Below are 18,752 nucleotides of genomic sequence, written 5' to 3' on the forward strand. Positions count from 1 at the left end.
AGGCTGAGGAGCTGGGGTAGGCCTGAAAGCCCAGTACAGGGCTCGATTTCCAGCGCAACCAAATTCATATGGCGGTCACTGTGTGGGGAGACAACCACGATAGAGTTCCCGAGGGCCACAACCGCGCCGCTGGCCTTCCCAGGGCCGATGGCTTCAGATTCCCAAAGCCCACCGATTACAGAAACCACCTCACCTCGCAGTAGATGCGGCAAAGAGAGAGCGTCTTTCGTCATCACGCTCTTATAGTCGTATAGGTCTGCGTATGGGGTCATCAGTGTGCGACGCCGCTAGACTAAAGCAGCCAATCGCGGAGCTGCGCGAGTTCCACCGGGTCAGGGTGGTTTATCTTGTCGTAAATCTGGCGACGGTTTATCCTTTTCTCTTTTCCCGGGAATTACTGATTATTCGTCCTTGCTAGGAAAGAAAGAGCGAGATGTCTCTACGCTGCGGGGGCGCGGTCCGCACCGTGGGCCCCCGGGTGAGCGGCTGGGGGAGCAGGGTGCGGGCGTCGGGTAGAGGGCTCCCATCCCTTTAGAGCGCCCAATAATGCCAGCGTTTACTGAATGTTTACTTCTAGCCAGGTTTTCTTCTAAACATGTTTCGTGTGGTATCTCGTCTAATTCTTCAGACACCCAAGGAAGTTAAGTCTCTGGTAGTGATTTGTTTGTAGGTATCTCTGGCTGACGCTGAGAGGTGTCTTTTTTTTTTTCTTGCATGTCAGTGATTTGTACTAGACACCGGTTTGGGCAATTAGAACCCAAATCTGTGTTGTAAGCTTGAGCGGGAGACCTGGGCGAGAACAGTAGCAATTGTGCAGCATCTTAATAGGCACACTTTTTTTTTTTTAACTCTTTGAATTTTATGATGTTTTGGCTGTCTTGTCCATGTGTGTGTTCAAATCCATAAGCTGACAGCTTCTTTTGGTCAACAAATATATATTGAGTGACTTCCTTGATCAAATACAGAATATAACGTAGAAAATTGGAACAGTAAGTTTGGTTTCCCTACTTCAAGTTCTCTGAAATCAGCAGGGTTAAACCTTAAACCTCTAAGTTTTAACACATGTGTTTATCCAAAGCCCAAGGCAGAGATAATTTACTTCAGATTTTATTTAAACGTCCTTGACTCGTCAGGAATAGAAAATTCAAATCTGTAGCATCTTCTCCTATTATTGCAGTTTAAACTTGAATGACTGACTTTTAGTCCTGATACGGATAAAGTGTGGCATGTTTTGTTAGCCAGTTCCAGAAGTTTCCAAATCTATTTTAAATCTAGACAGAAATAGTTAATTCCTATTCTTCTTTAGGTTTGTTTTGTTCCCTTTGGGTCCTCCTTAACCTTATTCAACACAGAGCTTGTAAATAGTTTAACATCATTTCTGAATCAGTTCTCTGGCTTACTCTTCCTTTTAGATATTTAAATAGGTTAAAACTAAGTTATTACTAACTCTTCTAAATAAATTTTTGCCTGGGAAATCCATGGACAGAGGAGCCTGGTGGACTATAGTCCATGGGGTTGCAAAAGAGTCAGACACGGCTTAGTGACTAAACAGCAAACTAAATAAAAGTCATAATGAACCTTTTGTTTAGGTATTTGGAAGATATTTATGCAGCCCTGTCAGAGAAGTAAGTTCCCTGCCAGATGAAAAAAAGGAATTTTTACAGAGTGGACCAGACCTTCAAGAATTTATATCTGGTGATCTGGCTGACAAGAGTACCTGGGATGAATATAAAGGAAATTTAAAACGCCAGAAAGGAGAAAGGTAATTGAAAATTTGGGGTAATTTTAACATCCTGTTTCTTCATAGTGCATCATTTTCAGATATAATGAAACCCTGAAATACATTTTTAATCAGCTTGTTAAATTTAGCTAAAAATCATTAGAACTGATAACTAACATAGAATAGGCAAATAGGTGAAATTTTCTTTTCTGTCTGTCCTCTGAGGGCCTTGCTAGGACATATCCATCCTACACCACCATCTCCCTTTGTCCATCCAGCAACAAGTGTCTTCAGAGAGCAAAGATTATCACCTTGATATTAGTCTGTTACACTTCGATAAGGTTTTCATTGTTACTGGGTGCTGATGATCTAACTTGTTTCTCCTAGCACAGATAGCATGCCTTAGTTTAAAAAAGTTGTAAGAGAATTTAGTGCAGAGCACAAATTGTTTGGGGAGGTACTTTACCCAGCAACTTCTAGACTACAAGTGGGTGGAAGTCAAGGGAAACCTGAGGATATGTAGCCTTTACTCCAAATTTTACATTTTTTTCCATTTAACACCTATCAAAATCAAAGAACAGAAGGTTCACCTGTGGGGTCTCTTTTTAATCTGAATAAATACAGAACATTTTGTCAGTATTATTCATTAGGGAATGAGATGTTTCAAAAGCTCCTTTTTTTTTTTAAGGATGGTATTACTCTGTGCCTTTGCAAAACAAAGACATGAGCAAAGTGCCCTGATAGACACAGTTATGAGTGTTTTCTAAAGTGGTTTGAGCAAATCTAAGTTGATACCAAGGGAACATTTCATGCAAAGATGGGCTTGATAAAGGACAGAAATGGTAGGGACCTAACAGAAGCAGAACATATTAAGAAGAGATGGCAAGAATACACAGAAGAACTGTATAAAAAAGATCTTCACGACCCAGATAATCACGATGGTGTGATCATTCATCTAGAGCCAGACATCCTGGAATGTGAAATCAAGTGGGCCTTAGAAAGCATCATTACGAACAAAGCTAGTGGAGGTGATAGAATTCCAGTTGAGCTGTTTCAAATCCTGAAAGATGATGCTGTGAAAGTGCTGCACTCAATATGCCAACAAATTTGGAAAACTCAGCAGTGGCCACAGGACTGGAAAAGGTCGGTTTTCATTCCAATCCTAAAGAAAGGCAATGCCAAAGAATGCTCAAACTACCGCACAATTGCACTCATCTCACATGCTAGTAAAGTTATGCTCAAAATTCTCCAAGCCAGGCTTCAGTAACACGTGAACCGTCAACTTCCTGATGTTCAAGCTGGTTTTAGGAAAGGCAGAGGAACCAGAGATCAAATTGCCAACATCTGCTGGATCATGGAAAAAGCAAGAGAGTTCCAAAAAAAACATCTATTTCTGCTTTATTGACTATGCCAAAGCCTTTCACTGTGTGGATCACAATAAACTGTGGAAAATTCTGAAAGAGATGGAAATACCAGACCACCTGACCTGCCTCTTGAGAAATCTGTATGCAGGCCAGGAAGCAACAGAACTGGACATGGAACAACAGACTGGTTCCAAATAGGAAAAGGGGTACGTCAAGGCTGTATATTGTCACCCTGCTTATTTAACTTCTATGCAGAGTACATCATGAGAAACGCTGGGCTAGAAGAAGCACAAGCTGGAATCAAGATTGCCCGGAGAAATATCAATAACCTCAGATATGCAGATGACACCACCCTTATGGCAGAAAGTGAAGAAGAACTAAAAAGCCTCTTGATGAAAGTGAAAGAGGAGAGTGAAAAACTTGGCTTAAAGCTCAACATTCAGAAAACGAAGATTATGGATCATTTCCCATCACTTCATGGGAAATAGATGGGAAACAGTGAAAACAGTGTCAGACTTAATTTTTTGGGGCTCCAAAATCACTGCAGATGGTGACTGCAGCCATGAAATTAAAAGACGCTTACTCCTTGGAAGAAAAGTTATGACCAACCTAGATAGCATATTCAAAAGCAGAGACATTACTTTGCCGACTAAGGTCCGTCTAGTCAAGGCTATGGTTTTTCCAGTGGTCATGTATGGATGTGAGAGTTGGACTGTGAAGAAGGCTGAGCGCTGAAGAATTGATGCTTTTGAACTGTGGTGTTGGAGAAGACTCTTGAGAGTCCCTTGGACTGCAAGGAGATCCAACCAGTCCATTCTGAAGGAGATCAGCCCTGGGATTTCTCTGGAAGGAATGATGATAAAGCTGGAACTCCAGTACTTTGGCCACCTCATGCAAAGAGTTGACTCATTGGAAAAGACTCTGATGCTGGGAGGGATTGGGGGCAGGAGGAGAAGGGGATGACAGAGGATGAGATGGCTGGATGGCATCACTGACTTGATGGACGCGAGTCTGAGTGAACTCCGGGAGTTGGTGATGGACAGGGAGGGCTGGTGTGCTGTGATTCATGGGGTCGCAAAGAGTCAGACACGACTGAGCGACTGAACTGAACTGAACTTTGATTCTGTTATCTCCTGTGGCAGAAATTAAAAGAATCATTCCAGGATTATAGGGGGGAAATTTCCAATTGGTCATCATAATAGAGCAAAGTAACTTCAATGCTGTGTGCTTATTTGGGAACATATTTGTTAGCATGTAGTTATTTTGGCTTTCCCCAGGTTAAGACTACCTCCATGGCTAAAGACAGAGATTCCTATGGGGAAGAATTACAATAAGCTGAAAAACACTTTGCGGAATTTAAATCTTCACACAGTAAGTTTTGTTACTTACTGTTAAGGGTTAAGTATCCCTCTTTACCAGAAGACATAATTTTTCTATGCATATATAACTTGAAAATTAATAAAATACATATTGAAAATAGCAAGGAAAGTAAATAAAGACGTTTTCACGTTACTCTCAGTAATGGAAATAGATTTAAAAGTTATTTTCATTTTTCCTGCAAAAGAAGCAAAAAGTAATTTTATTGCTTAGCCACTTATTTAATAGTACCAACCAAAAAATTTTTTTCTGCCATTCAGGGAATGAGAGTTTTTGTTTGTCTTGTATTACAAATTAAGTACATGCTTGTTGGAAAGGATATATTAAATGTGAAACATACTATATGAAATCTCAAATGTTTGTTATACCACTTTAAGTATTCAACATATACCCTTGTAGACTTTTTTATTTGTACATATAAAACATATACATTCATAGTTTTTAATTTAAAAATAGAATCCTAATATCTGTGTAGTTTGGCAGTTTAACAGCATTTCCAAATAGTGAATTTCTTAACATGCTATATAAAGAATGGATAGTATAAAATGCCTGATGACTAATTTGCTCAGTTGGTAAATATTTTCAACCTGATTGTATTCAGTTCTCTCTTACTCATAGGTGTGTGAGGAAGCTCGATGTCCCAATATTGGAGAGTGTTGGGGAGGTGGAGAATATGCTACCGCCACAGCCACAATCATGGTAAGGCCACCCTCAAATTCCGGAGTTTTAGTCTAGAAACCGAAAGGAAATGTTTTATGTCTTTTTCCTACAGATGTTCATTTTGAGTCTCAAAAAAATATGATATTTTTTGTTACATATGAGTTTGTGGTGGGGGCGAAACTTGACGGAATAATCTAGCTTGTTACAATCTCACCTTTCTCTGAATAAGTCTGTTATTAATTCTTCCATCTACCTGATAGAATATAATAATTAATTACATGCTACCTTGAACTACCTCTTCTATTAATTTATATTTCTCTCTCATGGGCCTTTCAGTTAGCCCATGATCCTCTGATCTTGAGTGTGCTAAACTGGACTCCAGAAAGTAGGTTGGACTCAGGCCTCCTCTGCAGAGCTTTATTCTTGGACCAGCTGCTCACCAAGGATATTCTTATCACAGAGGATGGAAGGAGCACAAGAGGGCAAGCCAAGCATCCATGCTCACTTGAGGCTTATGCTTGGTCATGTCTGCTGTCATTCTGTTGGCTAAAATAAGTCACATGGCCAAGCCAGATCAATGGGAATAGAGGTCTAAGTTCCTCCCTCAGAAGGTGGGCCCTGCAAGTAACATGGCAGTGGGTAAAATGTACAATCTTAATATGATGGAGTAAGAAATGGAATTCACAATGCAGTCTACCATATTTATTCATACAAAGAGATTGAAATATTGGGTTAAATCTAAATTATGTCTAACTTAAAGTTATGCTTGTCTGGGGAATGTCTGATAAATGAGTTATACCAGCAAGAGGCTATTTACATGAGAATCTGGAAATTCGTGTGAGATAGAGCTCCTTCTAGAATAATACAGAGCCAGCCAGAGAGCTTTTTTTTTTCTTTTTAAGTAGCTGCTTTTTTTTTTTTTTTACTTTATTTTAATTTACAATACTGTATTGGTTTTGCCATACATCAGCATGGATCTGCCATGGGTGTACATGAGTTCCCAGTCCTGAACCCCACTCCCACCTCCTTTCCCACACCGTCTCTCTGGGTCATCCCAGTGCACCAGCCCCAAGCATCCTGTATCCTGCATTGAACCTAGACTGGCAATTCATTTCTTACATGATATTATACATGTTTCAATGCCATTCTCCCAAATCATCCCACCCTTTCCCTCTCCCACAGAGTCCAAAAGACTATTCTATACATCTGTGTCTCTTTTGCTGTCTCGCATACAGGGCTATCGTTACCATCTTTCTAAATTCCATATATATGTGTTAGTATACTGTATTGGTGTTTTTCTTTCTGGCTTAGTTCACTCTGTATAATAGGCTCCAGTTTCATCCACCTCATTAGAACTGATTCAAATGTATTCTTTGTACTCCATTGTGTTTATGTATCACAGCTTTCTTATCCATTCGTCTGCTGATGGACATCTAGGTTGTTTCCATGTCCTGGCTATTATAAACAATGCTGCGATGAACACTGGGGTACACGTGTCTCTTTCAGTTCTGGTTTCCTCGGTGTGTATACCCAGCAGTGGGATTGCTGGGTCATAAGGCAGTTCTTTTTGTAGTTTTTTAAGGAATCTCCACACTGTTCTCCATAGTGGCTGTACTAGTTTGCATTCCCACCAACAGTGTAAGAGGGTTCCCTTTTCTCCACACCCTCTCCAGCATATATTGCTTGTAGACTTTTGGATCGCAGCCATTCTGACTGGTGTGAAATCGTACCTCATTGTGATCTTGATTTGCATTTCTCTAATAACGAATGATGTTGAGCATCTTTTCATGTGTTTGTTAGCCATCTGTATGTCTTCTTTGGAGAAATGTCTATTTAGTTCTTTGGCCCATTTTTTGATTGGGTCGTTTATTTTTCTGGAATTGAGCTGCATGAGTTGCTTGTATACTTTTGAGATTAGTTGTTTGTCAGTTGCTTCATTTGCTATTATTTTCTCCCATTCCGAAGGCTGTCTTTTCACCTTGCTTATAGTTTCCTTTGTTGTGCAGAAACTTTTTAATTTTAGTTAAATCCCATTTGTTTATTTTTGCTTTTATTTCCAATATTCTGGGAGGTGGGTCATAGAGGATCCTGCTGTGATTTATGTCGGAGAGTGTTTTGCCTATGTTCGCCTCTAGGAGTTTTTTAGTTTCTGGTCTTACGTTTATATCTTTAATCCATTTTGAGTTTATTTTTGTGTATGGTGTTAGAAAGTGTCCTAATTTCATTCTTTTACAAGTGGTTGACCAGTTTTCCCAGCACCACTTGTTAAAGAGATTGTCTTTAATCCATTGTATATTCTTGCCTCCCTTTGTCGAAGATAAGGTGTCCATAGGTGTGTGGATTTATCTCTGGGCTTTCTATTTTGTTCCATTGATCTATATTTCTGTCTTTGTGCCAGTACCATACTGTCTTGATGACTGTGGCTTTGTAGTAGAGCCTGAAGTCAGGCAGGTTGATTCCTCCAGTTCTAGTCTTCTTTCTCAAGATTGCTTTGGCTCAGAGAGCTTTTCTAAGTTCAGTTCAGTTCAGTTCAGTTGCTCAATCGTGTCCGACCCTTTGCGACCCCATGAAGCGCAGCACACCAGGCCTCCCTGTCCATCACCAACTCCCGGAGTTCACTCAGACTCAACGTCCATCAAGTCAGTGATGCCATCCAGGCATCTCATCCTCTGTCGTCCCCTTCTGCCCCCAATCCCTCCCAGCATCAAAGTCTTTTCCAATGAGTCAACTCTTCGCATGAGGTGGCCAAAGTACTGGAGTTTCAGCTTTAGCATCATTCCTTCCAAAGAAATCCCAGGGCTGATCTCCTTCAGAATAGACTGGTTGGATCTCCTTGCAGTCCAAGGGACTCTCAAGAGTCTTCTCCAACACCACAGTTCAAAAGCATCAATTCTTCGGCGCTCAGCTTTCTTCACCGTCCAACTTTCACATCCATACATGACCACTGGAAAAACCATAGCCTTGACTAGATGGACCTTTCTTGGCAAAGTAATGTCTCTGCTTTTCAATATGCTATCTAGGTTGGTCATAACTTTCCTTCTATGCAACGTCAATTCTTTTTTTTTTTTTTTTAATTTATTTGGTTGCACTGAGTCTTGGTTGCCACACGTGGGATCTTTAGTTGTGGCATGTGGGATCCTGTTCCCTGACCAGGTATCAAACCCAGGCCCCCTGCATCAGCAGCATGGAGTCTTAGCCACTGGGCCACCAGGGAAGGCCCCAACGTCAATTCTTAAAGGAAGAAGTTATTCTGAATACTCCCTGATGGAAATCTCTGGTTTTATCCCTTGCCTGCTCTCCATGATCACTGTTGCTGCCTAGTGTCTCCTGGGAGGTTTCATTGTTTCAGTAACATTCTGTGAGATGGTGGGCCTAATTACCACTGCAGTGAGTTCCTTCTGAATGAGTTAAACATAAAGGGAAAGAATTGCTTTCTGCCTCAAATCAAAACCCCTAGCATAGGGCTTTGAAACTCCAGTGGCTCCAAAACATCCGCAGTGGCTGTGCTTGGTGAGGGGTAGAGCATGGTAGTGACCCATGGCAGCAGAAGCAGTGTCCTGGAGAAACAGCAGGGAATCCCGTTACTAACTTTTTATGTGGTTTTCTGTTTCATCTGTTTAACAAGAGGGAGCTATACCTTCTGTTTAACTTCCACAGAGATCTGCATATTGATAGGTTAATTGAATATTTTGTTTCTTTTAACATCATTTTTGTTAAAATTAAGTAGATATAAAAGAATTTTTATAACCTATGTGTAAGTTATAAAGACTACCAATACGCAGATACCCTGATACCTCCAGTTTGAGAACAGAACATTAGTTTTTCATCCCTTCTTGATCCCATCCCCTTTCTTTTTCCCTTAACACTATTCCTTATTCTGAGTTTATTGTTTCCTTTTCTTTCTTGTTTTACCATATATATTTGTATTCCTTAACTATATTGTTTAGCTTTGAATGTTTCAAATTTCATATAAACAGGGTCAAAATTTGTTCATTCCTTGCAGTTTTATTCCCTTACGAGTATATTTTTCAAAGTCATTTGTTTATTTGATTTAAACTGTAACATCTCTATTCTAGTTGATGGGTGACACATGTACAAGAGGTTGTAGATTTTGTTCTGTTAAGACTGCAAGAAATCCACCTCCACTGGATGCCAGTGAGCCCTACAATACTGCAAAGGCAATTGCAGAGTGGGGTCTGGATTATGTTGTCCTGACATCTGTGGATCGAGATGGTTAGTGAGACATCATTACCTCTCCTTAAATTGACTCATTAAGCTGTGATGTCATCTTAAGCAGTGGATTCTCTTGATTCCAGATATGCCTGATGGAGGAGCTGAGCACTTTGCAAAGACTGTATCTTACTTAAAGGAAAGGTACTTGTTTTTGCATTTGCTTGTGCAATTTAGGGACTTTTGTTGACCCATATTAAATTCAGTTTATTTAAGGTTTTTTTAAGGTTAACTTAAAGCAGTGGTTACTAACTTTTTGCAGGGGGTTATAAAAACTCGTTTTATAGTCTGCTGGAAATTAAAGTCTTCCCAGGACTGAATTGAATAAATCATCATCTAGGAGAAGTTAGGATGAGATAAACGCCCACATTGTTAAAATATGTAATCATAATGTAAATTTTATTGATATTGACATGCCCTGGGGATTTTACCCATAACTCACATTTTATTAATATGTAAATTTTATTTTAAAAGCCTTTAAAAAGGAGTTTATGCTTATTTCCTATAGCTCAGAACTAGTCTGGCACCTAGCACGCTCAGTAAATGTTTTTGCCCTGATTCCCCCAATATTTTCTATTTGTTTTTTTAATAGTTCATTTAAAAAAAGTTTGCTGTTCCACCCATAAAATTGATTTCACAAACTACCAGTGGGTCCCTCCTTGCAATTAAACAGTGAGCTATAGGATGTGTTCTTTCAACATCTCTTGAATCCAAGAGAGGGTACGATGTGGTGCTTTCTACATCTGTTCTCTCATAAAACAACTCCAAAACAAAAAGTTGCAATTTGGTTTGTGAAAAAGTTTATTAGTTTCTCAGTCATTTCTACTGCTTATCAAAGGGAACAGCTCTAGTACCTAGTTCATACTTGAATGCTTGAATGCATAGTATAAATAGATTAATGTTTAGCTTGTATTTCATTTAAGCAAAGCTCATGACTCAGCAACTCAGAAGACAGGTTTTAAAGCCCAGAACACTTGTGAAATATTTTACCAAGAGGAAGGGAGGAGGGCATTATTCATGAATTTTAAAAGAAATCAAAATTAAGGCAATCACTTTATATTCACATAAGAGGTATCCCAATTTACTTTCATAAAAATATGTTATTTTTTATTTAATACTTAATATTTTAATTTCTTCAAACACCTTTTAATAAAGTTTAAAAGTTTATGTCATCCCAAAATTTATTCTGATCATTATTTGCAAGCAGATGTGTTTTAACCACAGTGTACATATTATCTGATGTTCTAGGTTGTCACTGTTTCATTTAACAGTTCATATATAAGCATTTGTCTGTTGGTGCTGTTCTTGGCAAGATTCTGAAGCTTACTGTGCTGAAACTGACGCTGAATGCATACTGATGATTTCTATTTTGAGCAAGTTTCGTCAATTCTTTTCCTCAGTGTGATACCTATCTCTTTTTCACTATAGGAATCCAAAAATTCTTGTGGAATGTCTCACCCCTGATTTCCGAGGAGATCTTAAAGCAATAGAGAAAGTTGCTCGGTCAGGATTAGATGTATACGCGCATAATGTAGAAACAGTTCCAGAATTACAGAGGTGATTTCATGTATGGAATAATGTTGGGAAGTTTGGAGGGTCAAATCTGCTATACTTTTTTTCAGGGGAGAAGATTGTAATTTTATAAAGTGAACTCTCTTTAAACGAAACTGTGTTTTTTTAAAAAAAAATATATGTCTAGTACAGAAATATTAGAAAATATAGACAACAAAAAGAGTGTTGACATCATCCATATTTCCACCTGGTAATATCAGTTACTTACATCTCAGTGTCTATATACTTACATATTTATGCATGTGTGTATATGTTTTGGTATATGCATACAAACATAACTAGGATCTTTTTTTCTTTCCTTTTTTTGGTAAAGTATTGCAAGTGCTGATGAGCTGGGTTTTTTTCCCAAAGAACAATTTTCAAAAAGAAACATATTACAAAAGAGCAATTGATTGTAGTTCTTAAAAAGGACATATAACAATGCATTTGACAATAATATATACAGTAAATGATGCTGAAAAAAAAATGGTATCATTCAGATGTATTTTAAATCTCTTTTAAAAAAGTAGGTACTGTGCTTTCTTACTCTTCCTAGTAATTTTAGTAGTTAAGAATAATTATAGATTGTTATTCTGTATCAATAACTATTCATATTTCAGAAAAATAAAAAATTTCAGGCAAGATTATACATTCATTTTCATTATTTTAGTAAAGCATTTGGTAGTGATTTTATTAGGTTCTACATGTTATTCTGTGTCATACAAGTATGATAAACAACAACCAGCATTTCTACCAAATCATAACTGTATTAGGGAGCCTAATTTAAATTCAGTGGATAAATACTTTCAAAAAGTATTTTCCTTATTATCAGTATTGTGGTTACTTTTAAATTCATAAATTTGTTCCCTCTCCTCCTGTGTGAACTGGTCTCTGATTAAAAATAGCAACCATAACAACAGATCAGTTACACAGAATAAAGGTACATTAGAGTTCAAATCAATGCAGTTTAACGTCAGCAACTGTGTCCTTTGGGCCTTTATCCATTTAAAACTTGGTGGTTTGTCCCCTGTTGAAGTCAAGCACACAGCCTGTTCCAGCCTTGTCATATCTTATGATCCCACCACCAGTGGGTGCCAGTTTCTCTGTTTTCATTTAAAAAACATCCTTTCCAGTGAAAATTCCAGAATAGTGCTTTTATTTTTTTTTCAACCTAAGAAATGTCAATGCTGTGTAGCTACCAGCAGAGGGCAGCTTAGTCTTTAGAAAAGAAATGAACATAGAAGTTTCAGTCCTCTGAAATGGTTCAGGTTAAACAGTTTTTTCTTTGTTCAGTATCGAAATTTTCTTCCATGTTTCCCCCTTCTCTCAGTTACCCTTATAACCACTCATTCTCCGGCTGAAGAATCCTGGTTTCTCAATAAGTAATTCATAAACTGAATTACTTCATTCATGACTTCTGTTCTCATTTTCCCTGCCCCAGGCTTGAAAGGCCTGAAAAGTCAGCAGAACTGGGGGCCTAGTGAAGCCTTATTTTCTTTCCCAAAGTAACAGTTAGACATTTGTGCACAAATCCTAACATTGAACCATATGATGTGGCGTGATGTCCAGAATGTACCTTCCTGGTGTTTCAGCTTGCTTGCATAATTATGTACTTAGTTGAGTTTGTGGTTATTCTTGCTGACAACAGCTCTGCTGTTTTCAAGGAAAGTTCGTGATCCCCGGGCCAATTTTGACCAGTCTCTACGCGTACTAAAACATGCCAAGGAGGTTCGACCTGATGTTATTTCTAAAACATCTATTATGTTGGGTTTAGGTGAGAATGATGAGCAAGTATATGCCACGATGAAAGGTAAAGAAATTGAAAAATGAAAACTCTTTTCCATTTAACTTGAGTGATAGCAGGAATCCCACTTTGGAAGACCTGGTATGCTTTCTCCATAGTCTCAGTGAAAGTGCTAGTGAGAACAAAAATTTAGGATGTGGTTATAAACAGTAGCATAGAAAGGAAAGGAAGAATGTTTTCTTAAAACTTTATGGAATGATGTACAGGATGCTTAGAATATGGAATTTGCATTCCATTTTATTCCTTACCTTTCATCAACTAAAAAGATGATTTTGTCTGCTTTTCTTGTCCAGTCAAGACAATTTTTGAGTGCTAGCCAGGTACCAGGAGCTCTGTCAACCACTGACAACTCAAAGGTGACTAAGATGAATCCAGGCCTTTGAGAAAGTGCTTACTGAAGCATTGTTACATAACATGGTGTGCTTTTGACTTTTAGTCTATTAAATCTGTTTGCTTTGCAATTCTTGAGCTTCTTAAATTTTAAAATATAAAAGCTTTTATTTTACCTGAAGGCCCTTGGCCAACTTGCAGTTATCTACTGGTTCAAAGAGTAATAAATTCAAATAATAATTAAAAGCTACTCTTTACAGCAATGCATACAGATAGCACTGTAAAAAAAATCAGCTCATATAATGTGTGCTTTTCTTCCTATAGCTCTTCGTGAGGCAGATGTGGACTGTTTGACTTTAGGACAATATATGCAGCCAACAAAGCGCCACCTTAAGGTACAACTACCATAGGTTGCCAAATGTTTCTTGGCAGTTTGAATTAAATATTTTCTATAGGTGAAATTCAGAAGCTGCTGGCTTTTTAGTGTAATGTTCCATGTATATTTCTGAGTTTCCGTTCCATTTTATTATCTGCATAAAGCGGCTATGCTGGCACTTATTTGCTGCCCTCAATATTGTCTTACGAAAGTAACCTATAGGAAAAAAAACTTTTAAGTTGGGAAGTACATTCATATCACTCCTGCCAATCTTGTGATTTGTTTTAGAATTATATGAGAGCTAGAGGTGAAGTAAGAAAGAAAAGCCAGTCTCCCTATTTCTATATCAGACATTTATTCATTCATTCAGAAAACTTTTCTTGAGTAGTAACCATGTGCCAGACACAGTGCTGAGCAGAAGATACAAGATAAGTAACACAGTCTTATCCTTAGGGATCGATCTTACAGGCATGACTGATCCTTTCTCTTTTGGAATAGCTGCTGCTGCTAAGTCGCTTCAGTCATTTCCGACTCTGTGCAACCCCATAGATGGCAGCCCACCAGGCTCCCCTGTCCCTGGGATTCTCTAGGCAAGAATACTGGAGTGGGTTGCCATTTCCTTCTCCAATGCATGAAAGTGAAAAGTGAAAGTGAAGTCGCTCAGTCGTGTCTGACTCTTAGCGACCTCGTTGGAATAGCTAGTGTAATACAAAATTGATGTTTCCCCTTCACTGTAATTCACTACCATTATGTTCTGACCAAGTAGCCAACAAGTAGATTTACATATAGAACTAAAATGATTTTGGAAAATTCTAGAATCTAGAATTCTTTAAATCTAGGTTGAAGAATACATTACTCCTGAAAAGTTCAAATACTGGGAAAAAGTAGGAAATGAACTTGGATTTCATTATACTGCAAGTGGCCCCCTGGTGCGTTCTTCATACAAAGCAGGTAAGTTCATGCTTCTGTTTAGTCCATAATTTTAGTGTAATTTTACTAGCTGCAATATGATTTTTTACCTTTGTAATTTCACCTCTTATTTTGATAAATAGCTTGAGCTGACTTATGAAAATGAAAGCCTTTTTAAGAGAGAAAGTCATGTGGTAATGGCCATTACAAGAATAAACAGCTAGTTATTTTTTTGATATATCCAAACTGTGTTATACATTAATAATTTTTAATGACTGTTATACACTGAAGTCTAATCCTAGATATGTTTAAATTAGGCATAAATTCTGATTGTAAAAATTACGGTTTAGGTGTAATATTTAGTGTGTTCTATAAAGAAATTGAAGACTTTTTTGATGAACTAGCAACAGCGTATCTTGGTTATAAAACCCAAGAATTTGATCAGATGCTGATTGACAGACTGTGGGAACTTTGGAAATAATTATAAATTACTCTTCAAGCAGTGCTGCTGGCAAGCTAAAAATATATATAAAGGATAGGACCAACAGCAGCTTCCAGGGTGGTTAAAGTAGAATAATATCATTTGAAAGGAGTTTTTGTTGGTTTTTTGTTTTCTTTTGTTTTTTGGTAAGGCGAATTTCTCACTTTTACAAGTAAGTGAATTATTAACTTCTAATTCCTTTAAAATTACCAGTAAAAGAACAAAGCCTTAGATTCAGATGGATTAGGACATGATAATCTGGTTCTGTTCTTATCAGATTTAGATAAAGCCTGGGACAGCAGGGATTATTCTCTCCATTACTTGGCTAGGTTATGAGCCTTGGTGATTATGTGCACATCACAGTCATTGCATTCTACTCAGAAGATCCTCTGGAGAAGGAAATGGCAGCCCACTCCAGTATTCTTGCCTAGGAAATCCCATGGACAGAGGAGTCTGGTGGGCTACAGTCCATGGGGTCACAAAAGAATCAGACACAACTAAGTGACTAAACAACAACATTAAGACTCTGCATAATGTTGGGCCTGGAGTACTGAGCTCTGGCGTTAAGCACTGAGCCATGGTGTAACAGCCAGAGACTAAGCAGTACCTTAAGACCTGAAAAGGGAAATACCCTCCTCCAAGTAGCTAATTTAGTGCACAGGCACATCTTAAGAGTGCAGAGAGAATGCAAGCCCATTATAAGTGAAGAGCTCTTGCTTCCCTAGAGGGGAATAAGCTAAAGAGATTCCATCAAATGAATTTGCTCAACTGCAGCAAGGTCTCTGTTTTATAAATATTGAATCTAGGCTAATAATGTAGCCGAATTGCTCTCTGAAATAACTGTGTCAACCAACAGCAATACTTTATCAGTGCTAAGCAGTAGATACTGCACATAAAGTAGAATAAATGCACCTTAGATACGATAGGGTCACCCTTTATATGTTGAGTTACTTGAAAGAAAAATGGTAGATATTGTGGTGATAGAAAATGTCTTTTAAGGATAATGATCATTATGGTTGAGGAAAGAGCCAAAGATGTGGGGGATCTGTGGGGTTAGAGAATTATTGCCATTGAGAATTGAGAAGAAGGAAACACCAATAAATACAGGAGTCGTCTTTAAAGGGAAACATGGAAGTATAATTATTCTGAAATCTTAAATTGATACTAATATATTTTTATTTTTCCTAAATAGGTGAATTTTTCCTGAAAAATCTAGTGGCTAAAAGAAAAACAAAAGCCCTGTAACATTTAACGAGACATTCAAGATGATAGTTTTGGAAGTTTCACTCCAGTTGTTAACAGAAGTGATGGTATAATGCCTAGAATTCAGTGCATATATCCTAATTTTTTTATTTTAAGAAAAATGTCAATAAGCTATGCATATTTAACTATAATAATTCATTCATCTTTTAGGATATCTTCTTTGTCCCAGTAAACAATTGCTTGTTATGATATAATCATAAAATGTCTTTGTAAGAGTTTATCATTAATTTAAATAATACATTAAAAACTTTAAGAAAATCTTTTGAGCCTCTATATATCATTGTCACCTTTCATTTCTGGAAAATGACATATTATGATGAAACAGTATAGACTTGAGGTTATGTCTGTTTAGCAAAAACATCATTGGAATAATTTAGAAAGGCTTAAGAATTTCACTGTAGACCCTTCATATAGATAACAACTGTTTTAGACCTACAACACAGTTCTACATTGATTACTTGTTTAGGACTTCTATGAAACCAAGACCATGATTTTGTCCAAGATGGGGAAATATAACCTAATAATAAAATATTAACTCTGATTTTATAAAATTTGCTACATCACATGCACTGTCCACTTATTCCTTTTATTCAACTTACATCACTCTGGTGAGGTGATTGTGTTCTATCATAGTAATGACCTGAGTGAGGAATTACTTTCCTAACTAATAGAACTCAAATTCATCCTTTGACTCTGAATCCTGTTTTTCTACCACATCTCACTAGAGATGTATTTAGATGGCAATATGGTAAAATATGTAAGTTGGATAGCCATTTCTGTTTCGAAGTTTTAAATACGTGAACTAATTTTTTTATAGTGTATAACTTTGAAAATTACATTTTAATTTAACTCAGGGGAGCCATATATATTTTGAATTACTCTCCTTATGTTGTGTGTGTTCAGTCATGTCCAACTCTTTGCAACCCCATGGACTGTAGCCTACCAGGCTCCTCTGTCCATGGGATTTCACAGGAAAAAAAAATGGATTAATTTTCAGACTCTGATTTTGTAACATAATCTGCTGTTAACAATTGCCCAGGGTAGGCAAGTGATAATGAAATATCTTAACAGAAGAGTTATTTTGTCAAGTGAAATTTTTGTTATCCCAGTGTAAAATAACTAAAATGGCATTTTATTAGCATAAGTATAAAACTTTTGAGGGGCTCCAAAATCACTGCAGATGATGCCTGCAGCCATGAAATAAAAAGACGCTTACTCCTTGGAAGAAAAGTTATGACCAACCTAGATAGCGTATTAAAAAGCAGAGACATTACTTTGCCAACAAAGGTCCGTCTAGTCAAGGCTATGGTTTCTCCAGTAGTCATGTATGATTGTGCGAGTTGGACTATAAAGAAAGCTCAATGCCGAAGAATTGATGCTTTTGAACTGTGGTGTTGGAGAAGACTTGAGAGTCCCTTGGGCTGCAAGGAGATCCAGCCAGTCCATCCTAAAGATCAGTCCTGGGTGTTCATTGGAAGGACTGATGTTGAAGCTGAAACTCCAATACTTTGGCCACCTGATGCGAAGAGCTGACTCATTTGAAAAGACCGTGATGCTGGGAAAGATTGAAGGCGGGAGAAGGGGACAACAGAGGATGAGGTGGTTGGATGGCATCAACCGACTCAATGGACATGAGTTTGAGTAAACTCCAGGAGTTGGTGATGGACAGGGAGGCCTGGCGTGCTGCAGTCTATGGTGTCGCAAACAGTCGTACACAACTGAGTGACTGAATTGAACTGATGTTAAAGTTTTAATTTGTAACAACTGCTCATAAAAATAGTGAGTGGTAAAATGAAGCTATTTTGATACAGATGTGAAATTGGGAGTTATGGGTGACGTTTGCAGCCTTTGTCAGATCTCAATAGTCCATTTACTCCTTTGTTTTATTTTGGTTACATACACTTGAGAAAAATCCTGTCTGGTACAGCTAAATAATAACACATTTAAAAACTTTAAAACATCATGCAATCTCAGGATACTCTCCAGTTAAATATATTCCAAAAACCTGAAAGGTGATTAGCAAGAAATGTTCGATCTTTTGAATTTGTTATTCCTCCACTCATTATTGCATAATTGACCATTCTATCAAGACTAGAATATGTGACCAAATCTGGTGGGCATGTACTGTAGAGATGTAGGTATAGTCCTTTGTACAACTGCACAAGAATGGGCAGGCCTGAATTTTGAAAGGCCAGGACAGAGCTCTGACCTTCCTAAACAATGATGCATTAAAAACAAGCACATTTAAATGCACAGACATGGCAGGCAGCCTATAAAAAATTTCTGACCGGGTGGTACAAGTTAATGCATCCAGTCTCCAATATGTAAAATTTGGTATGTGCACATTTCAATATGTCTGATCCTTTTCTTTCTGTAGCACAAATGAAATTCTTTGAAAAAGTGAAAATGACAGGTGGCACATAGTTTTTAATCACAAAGTCAACTTGAAATGGCATAAACAATATTTCTCATTTGTTCACAACAAGAAAGAGAATAAAATGTGCCCACGGGGCATCAACATTGCCAGGGGAGAGGGAAGAAGTTGGAAGAGGGGTAGCTGCTGGATTAAGGGAGAAGAACAGAGGTCTCTGCCCCATTTCCAATGACTAAATCAGCCAACTCCAAAACCCAGTTCCTATTTGGTCAGATATAATTATTAATGAAACTAGTTTGAACAGGAGTTTCTC

At 37.8% G+C, this 18,752-nt stretch overlaps 1 protein-coding gene across 4 annotated transcripts; it reads left to right on the forward strand.

The window, feature by feature from the left end:
• Nucleotides 1-354: 354 nt before the first annotated feature.
• Nucleotides 355-16,219, forward strand: LIAS (lipoic acid synthetase). 4 transcript variants are annotated; one of them, XM_068975174.1, is made up of 11 exons: nt 355-478; nt 1,590-1,762; nt 4,362-4,455; nt 5,080-5,160; nt 9,198-9,354; nt 9,438-9,495; nt 10,780-10,908; nt 12,567-12,712; nt 13,361-13,431; nt 14,252-14,363; nt 15,995-16,219. In XM_068975174.1, exons 1-11 carry the CDS (start codon nt 434-436, stop codon nt 16,045-16,047), a joined length of 1,119 nt encoding a protein of 372 aa, XP_068831275.1. In that variant the 5' UTR covers nt 355-433; the 3' UTR covers nt 16,048-16,219. The 4 variants fall into 4 exon arrangements, with proteins under 4 accessions (XP_068831275.1, XP_068831276.1, XP_068831277.1 ...); XM_068975175.1 differs by lacking the exon at nt 10,780-10,908; XM_068975176.1 differs by lacking the exons at nt 4,362-4,455; nt 9,198-9,354; nt 9,438-9,495.
• The last annotated feature ends 2,533 nt before the right edge of the window (nt 16,220-18,752 follow it).

This window comes from Capricornis sumatraensis, chromosome 7 (genome assembly GCF_032405125.1).
Source record: "Capricornis sumatraensis isolate serow.1 chromosome 7, serow.2, whole genome shotgun sequence".
In the NCBI taxonomy this organism is placed as follows: domain Eukaryota; kingdom Metazoa; phylum Chordata; class Mammalia; order Artiodactyla; family Bovidae; genus Capricornis; species Capricornis sumatraensis.

Coding starts and splice junctions, on each gene's coding strand:
- LIAS (XM_068975174.1), top strand. CDS start 434: ATGTCTCTACGCTGCGGGGGCGCGGTCCGCACCGTGGGCCCCCGG. Junction 4,456..5,079: donor GGAATTTAAATCTTCACACA/GTAAGTTTTGTT, acceptor TCTTACTCATAG/GTGTGTGAGGAAGCTCGATG. Junction 14,364..15,994: donor GCGTTCTTCATACAAAGCAG/GTAAGTTCATGC, acceptor TTTCCTAAATAG/GTGAATTTTTCCTGAAAAAT.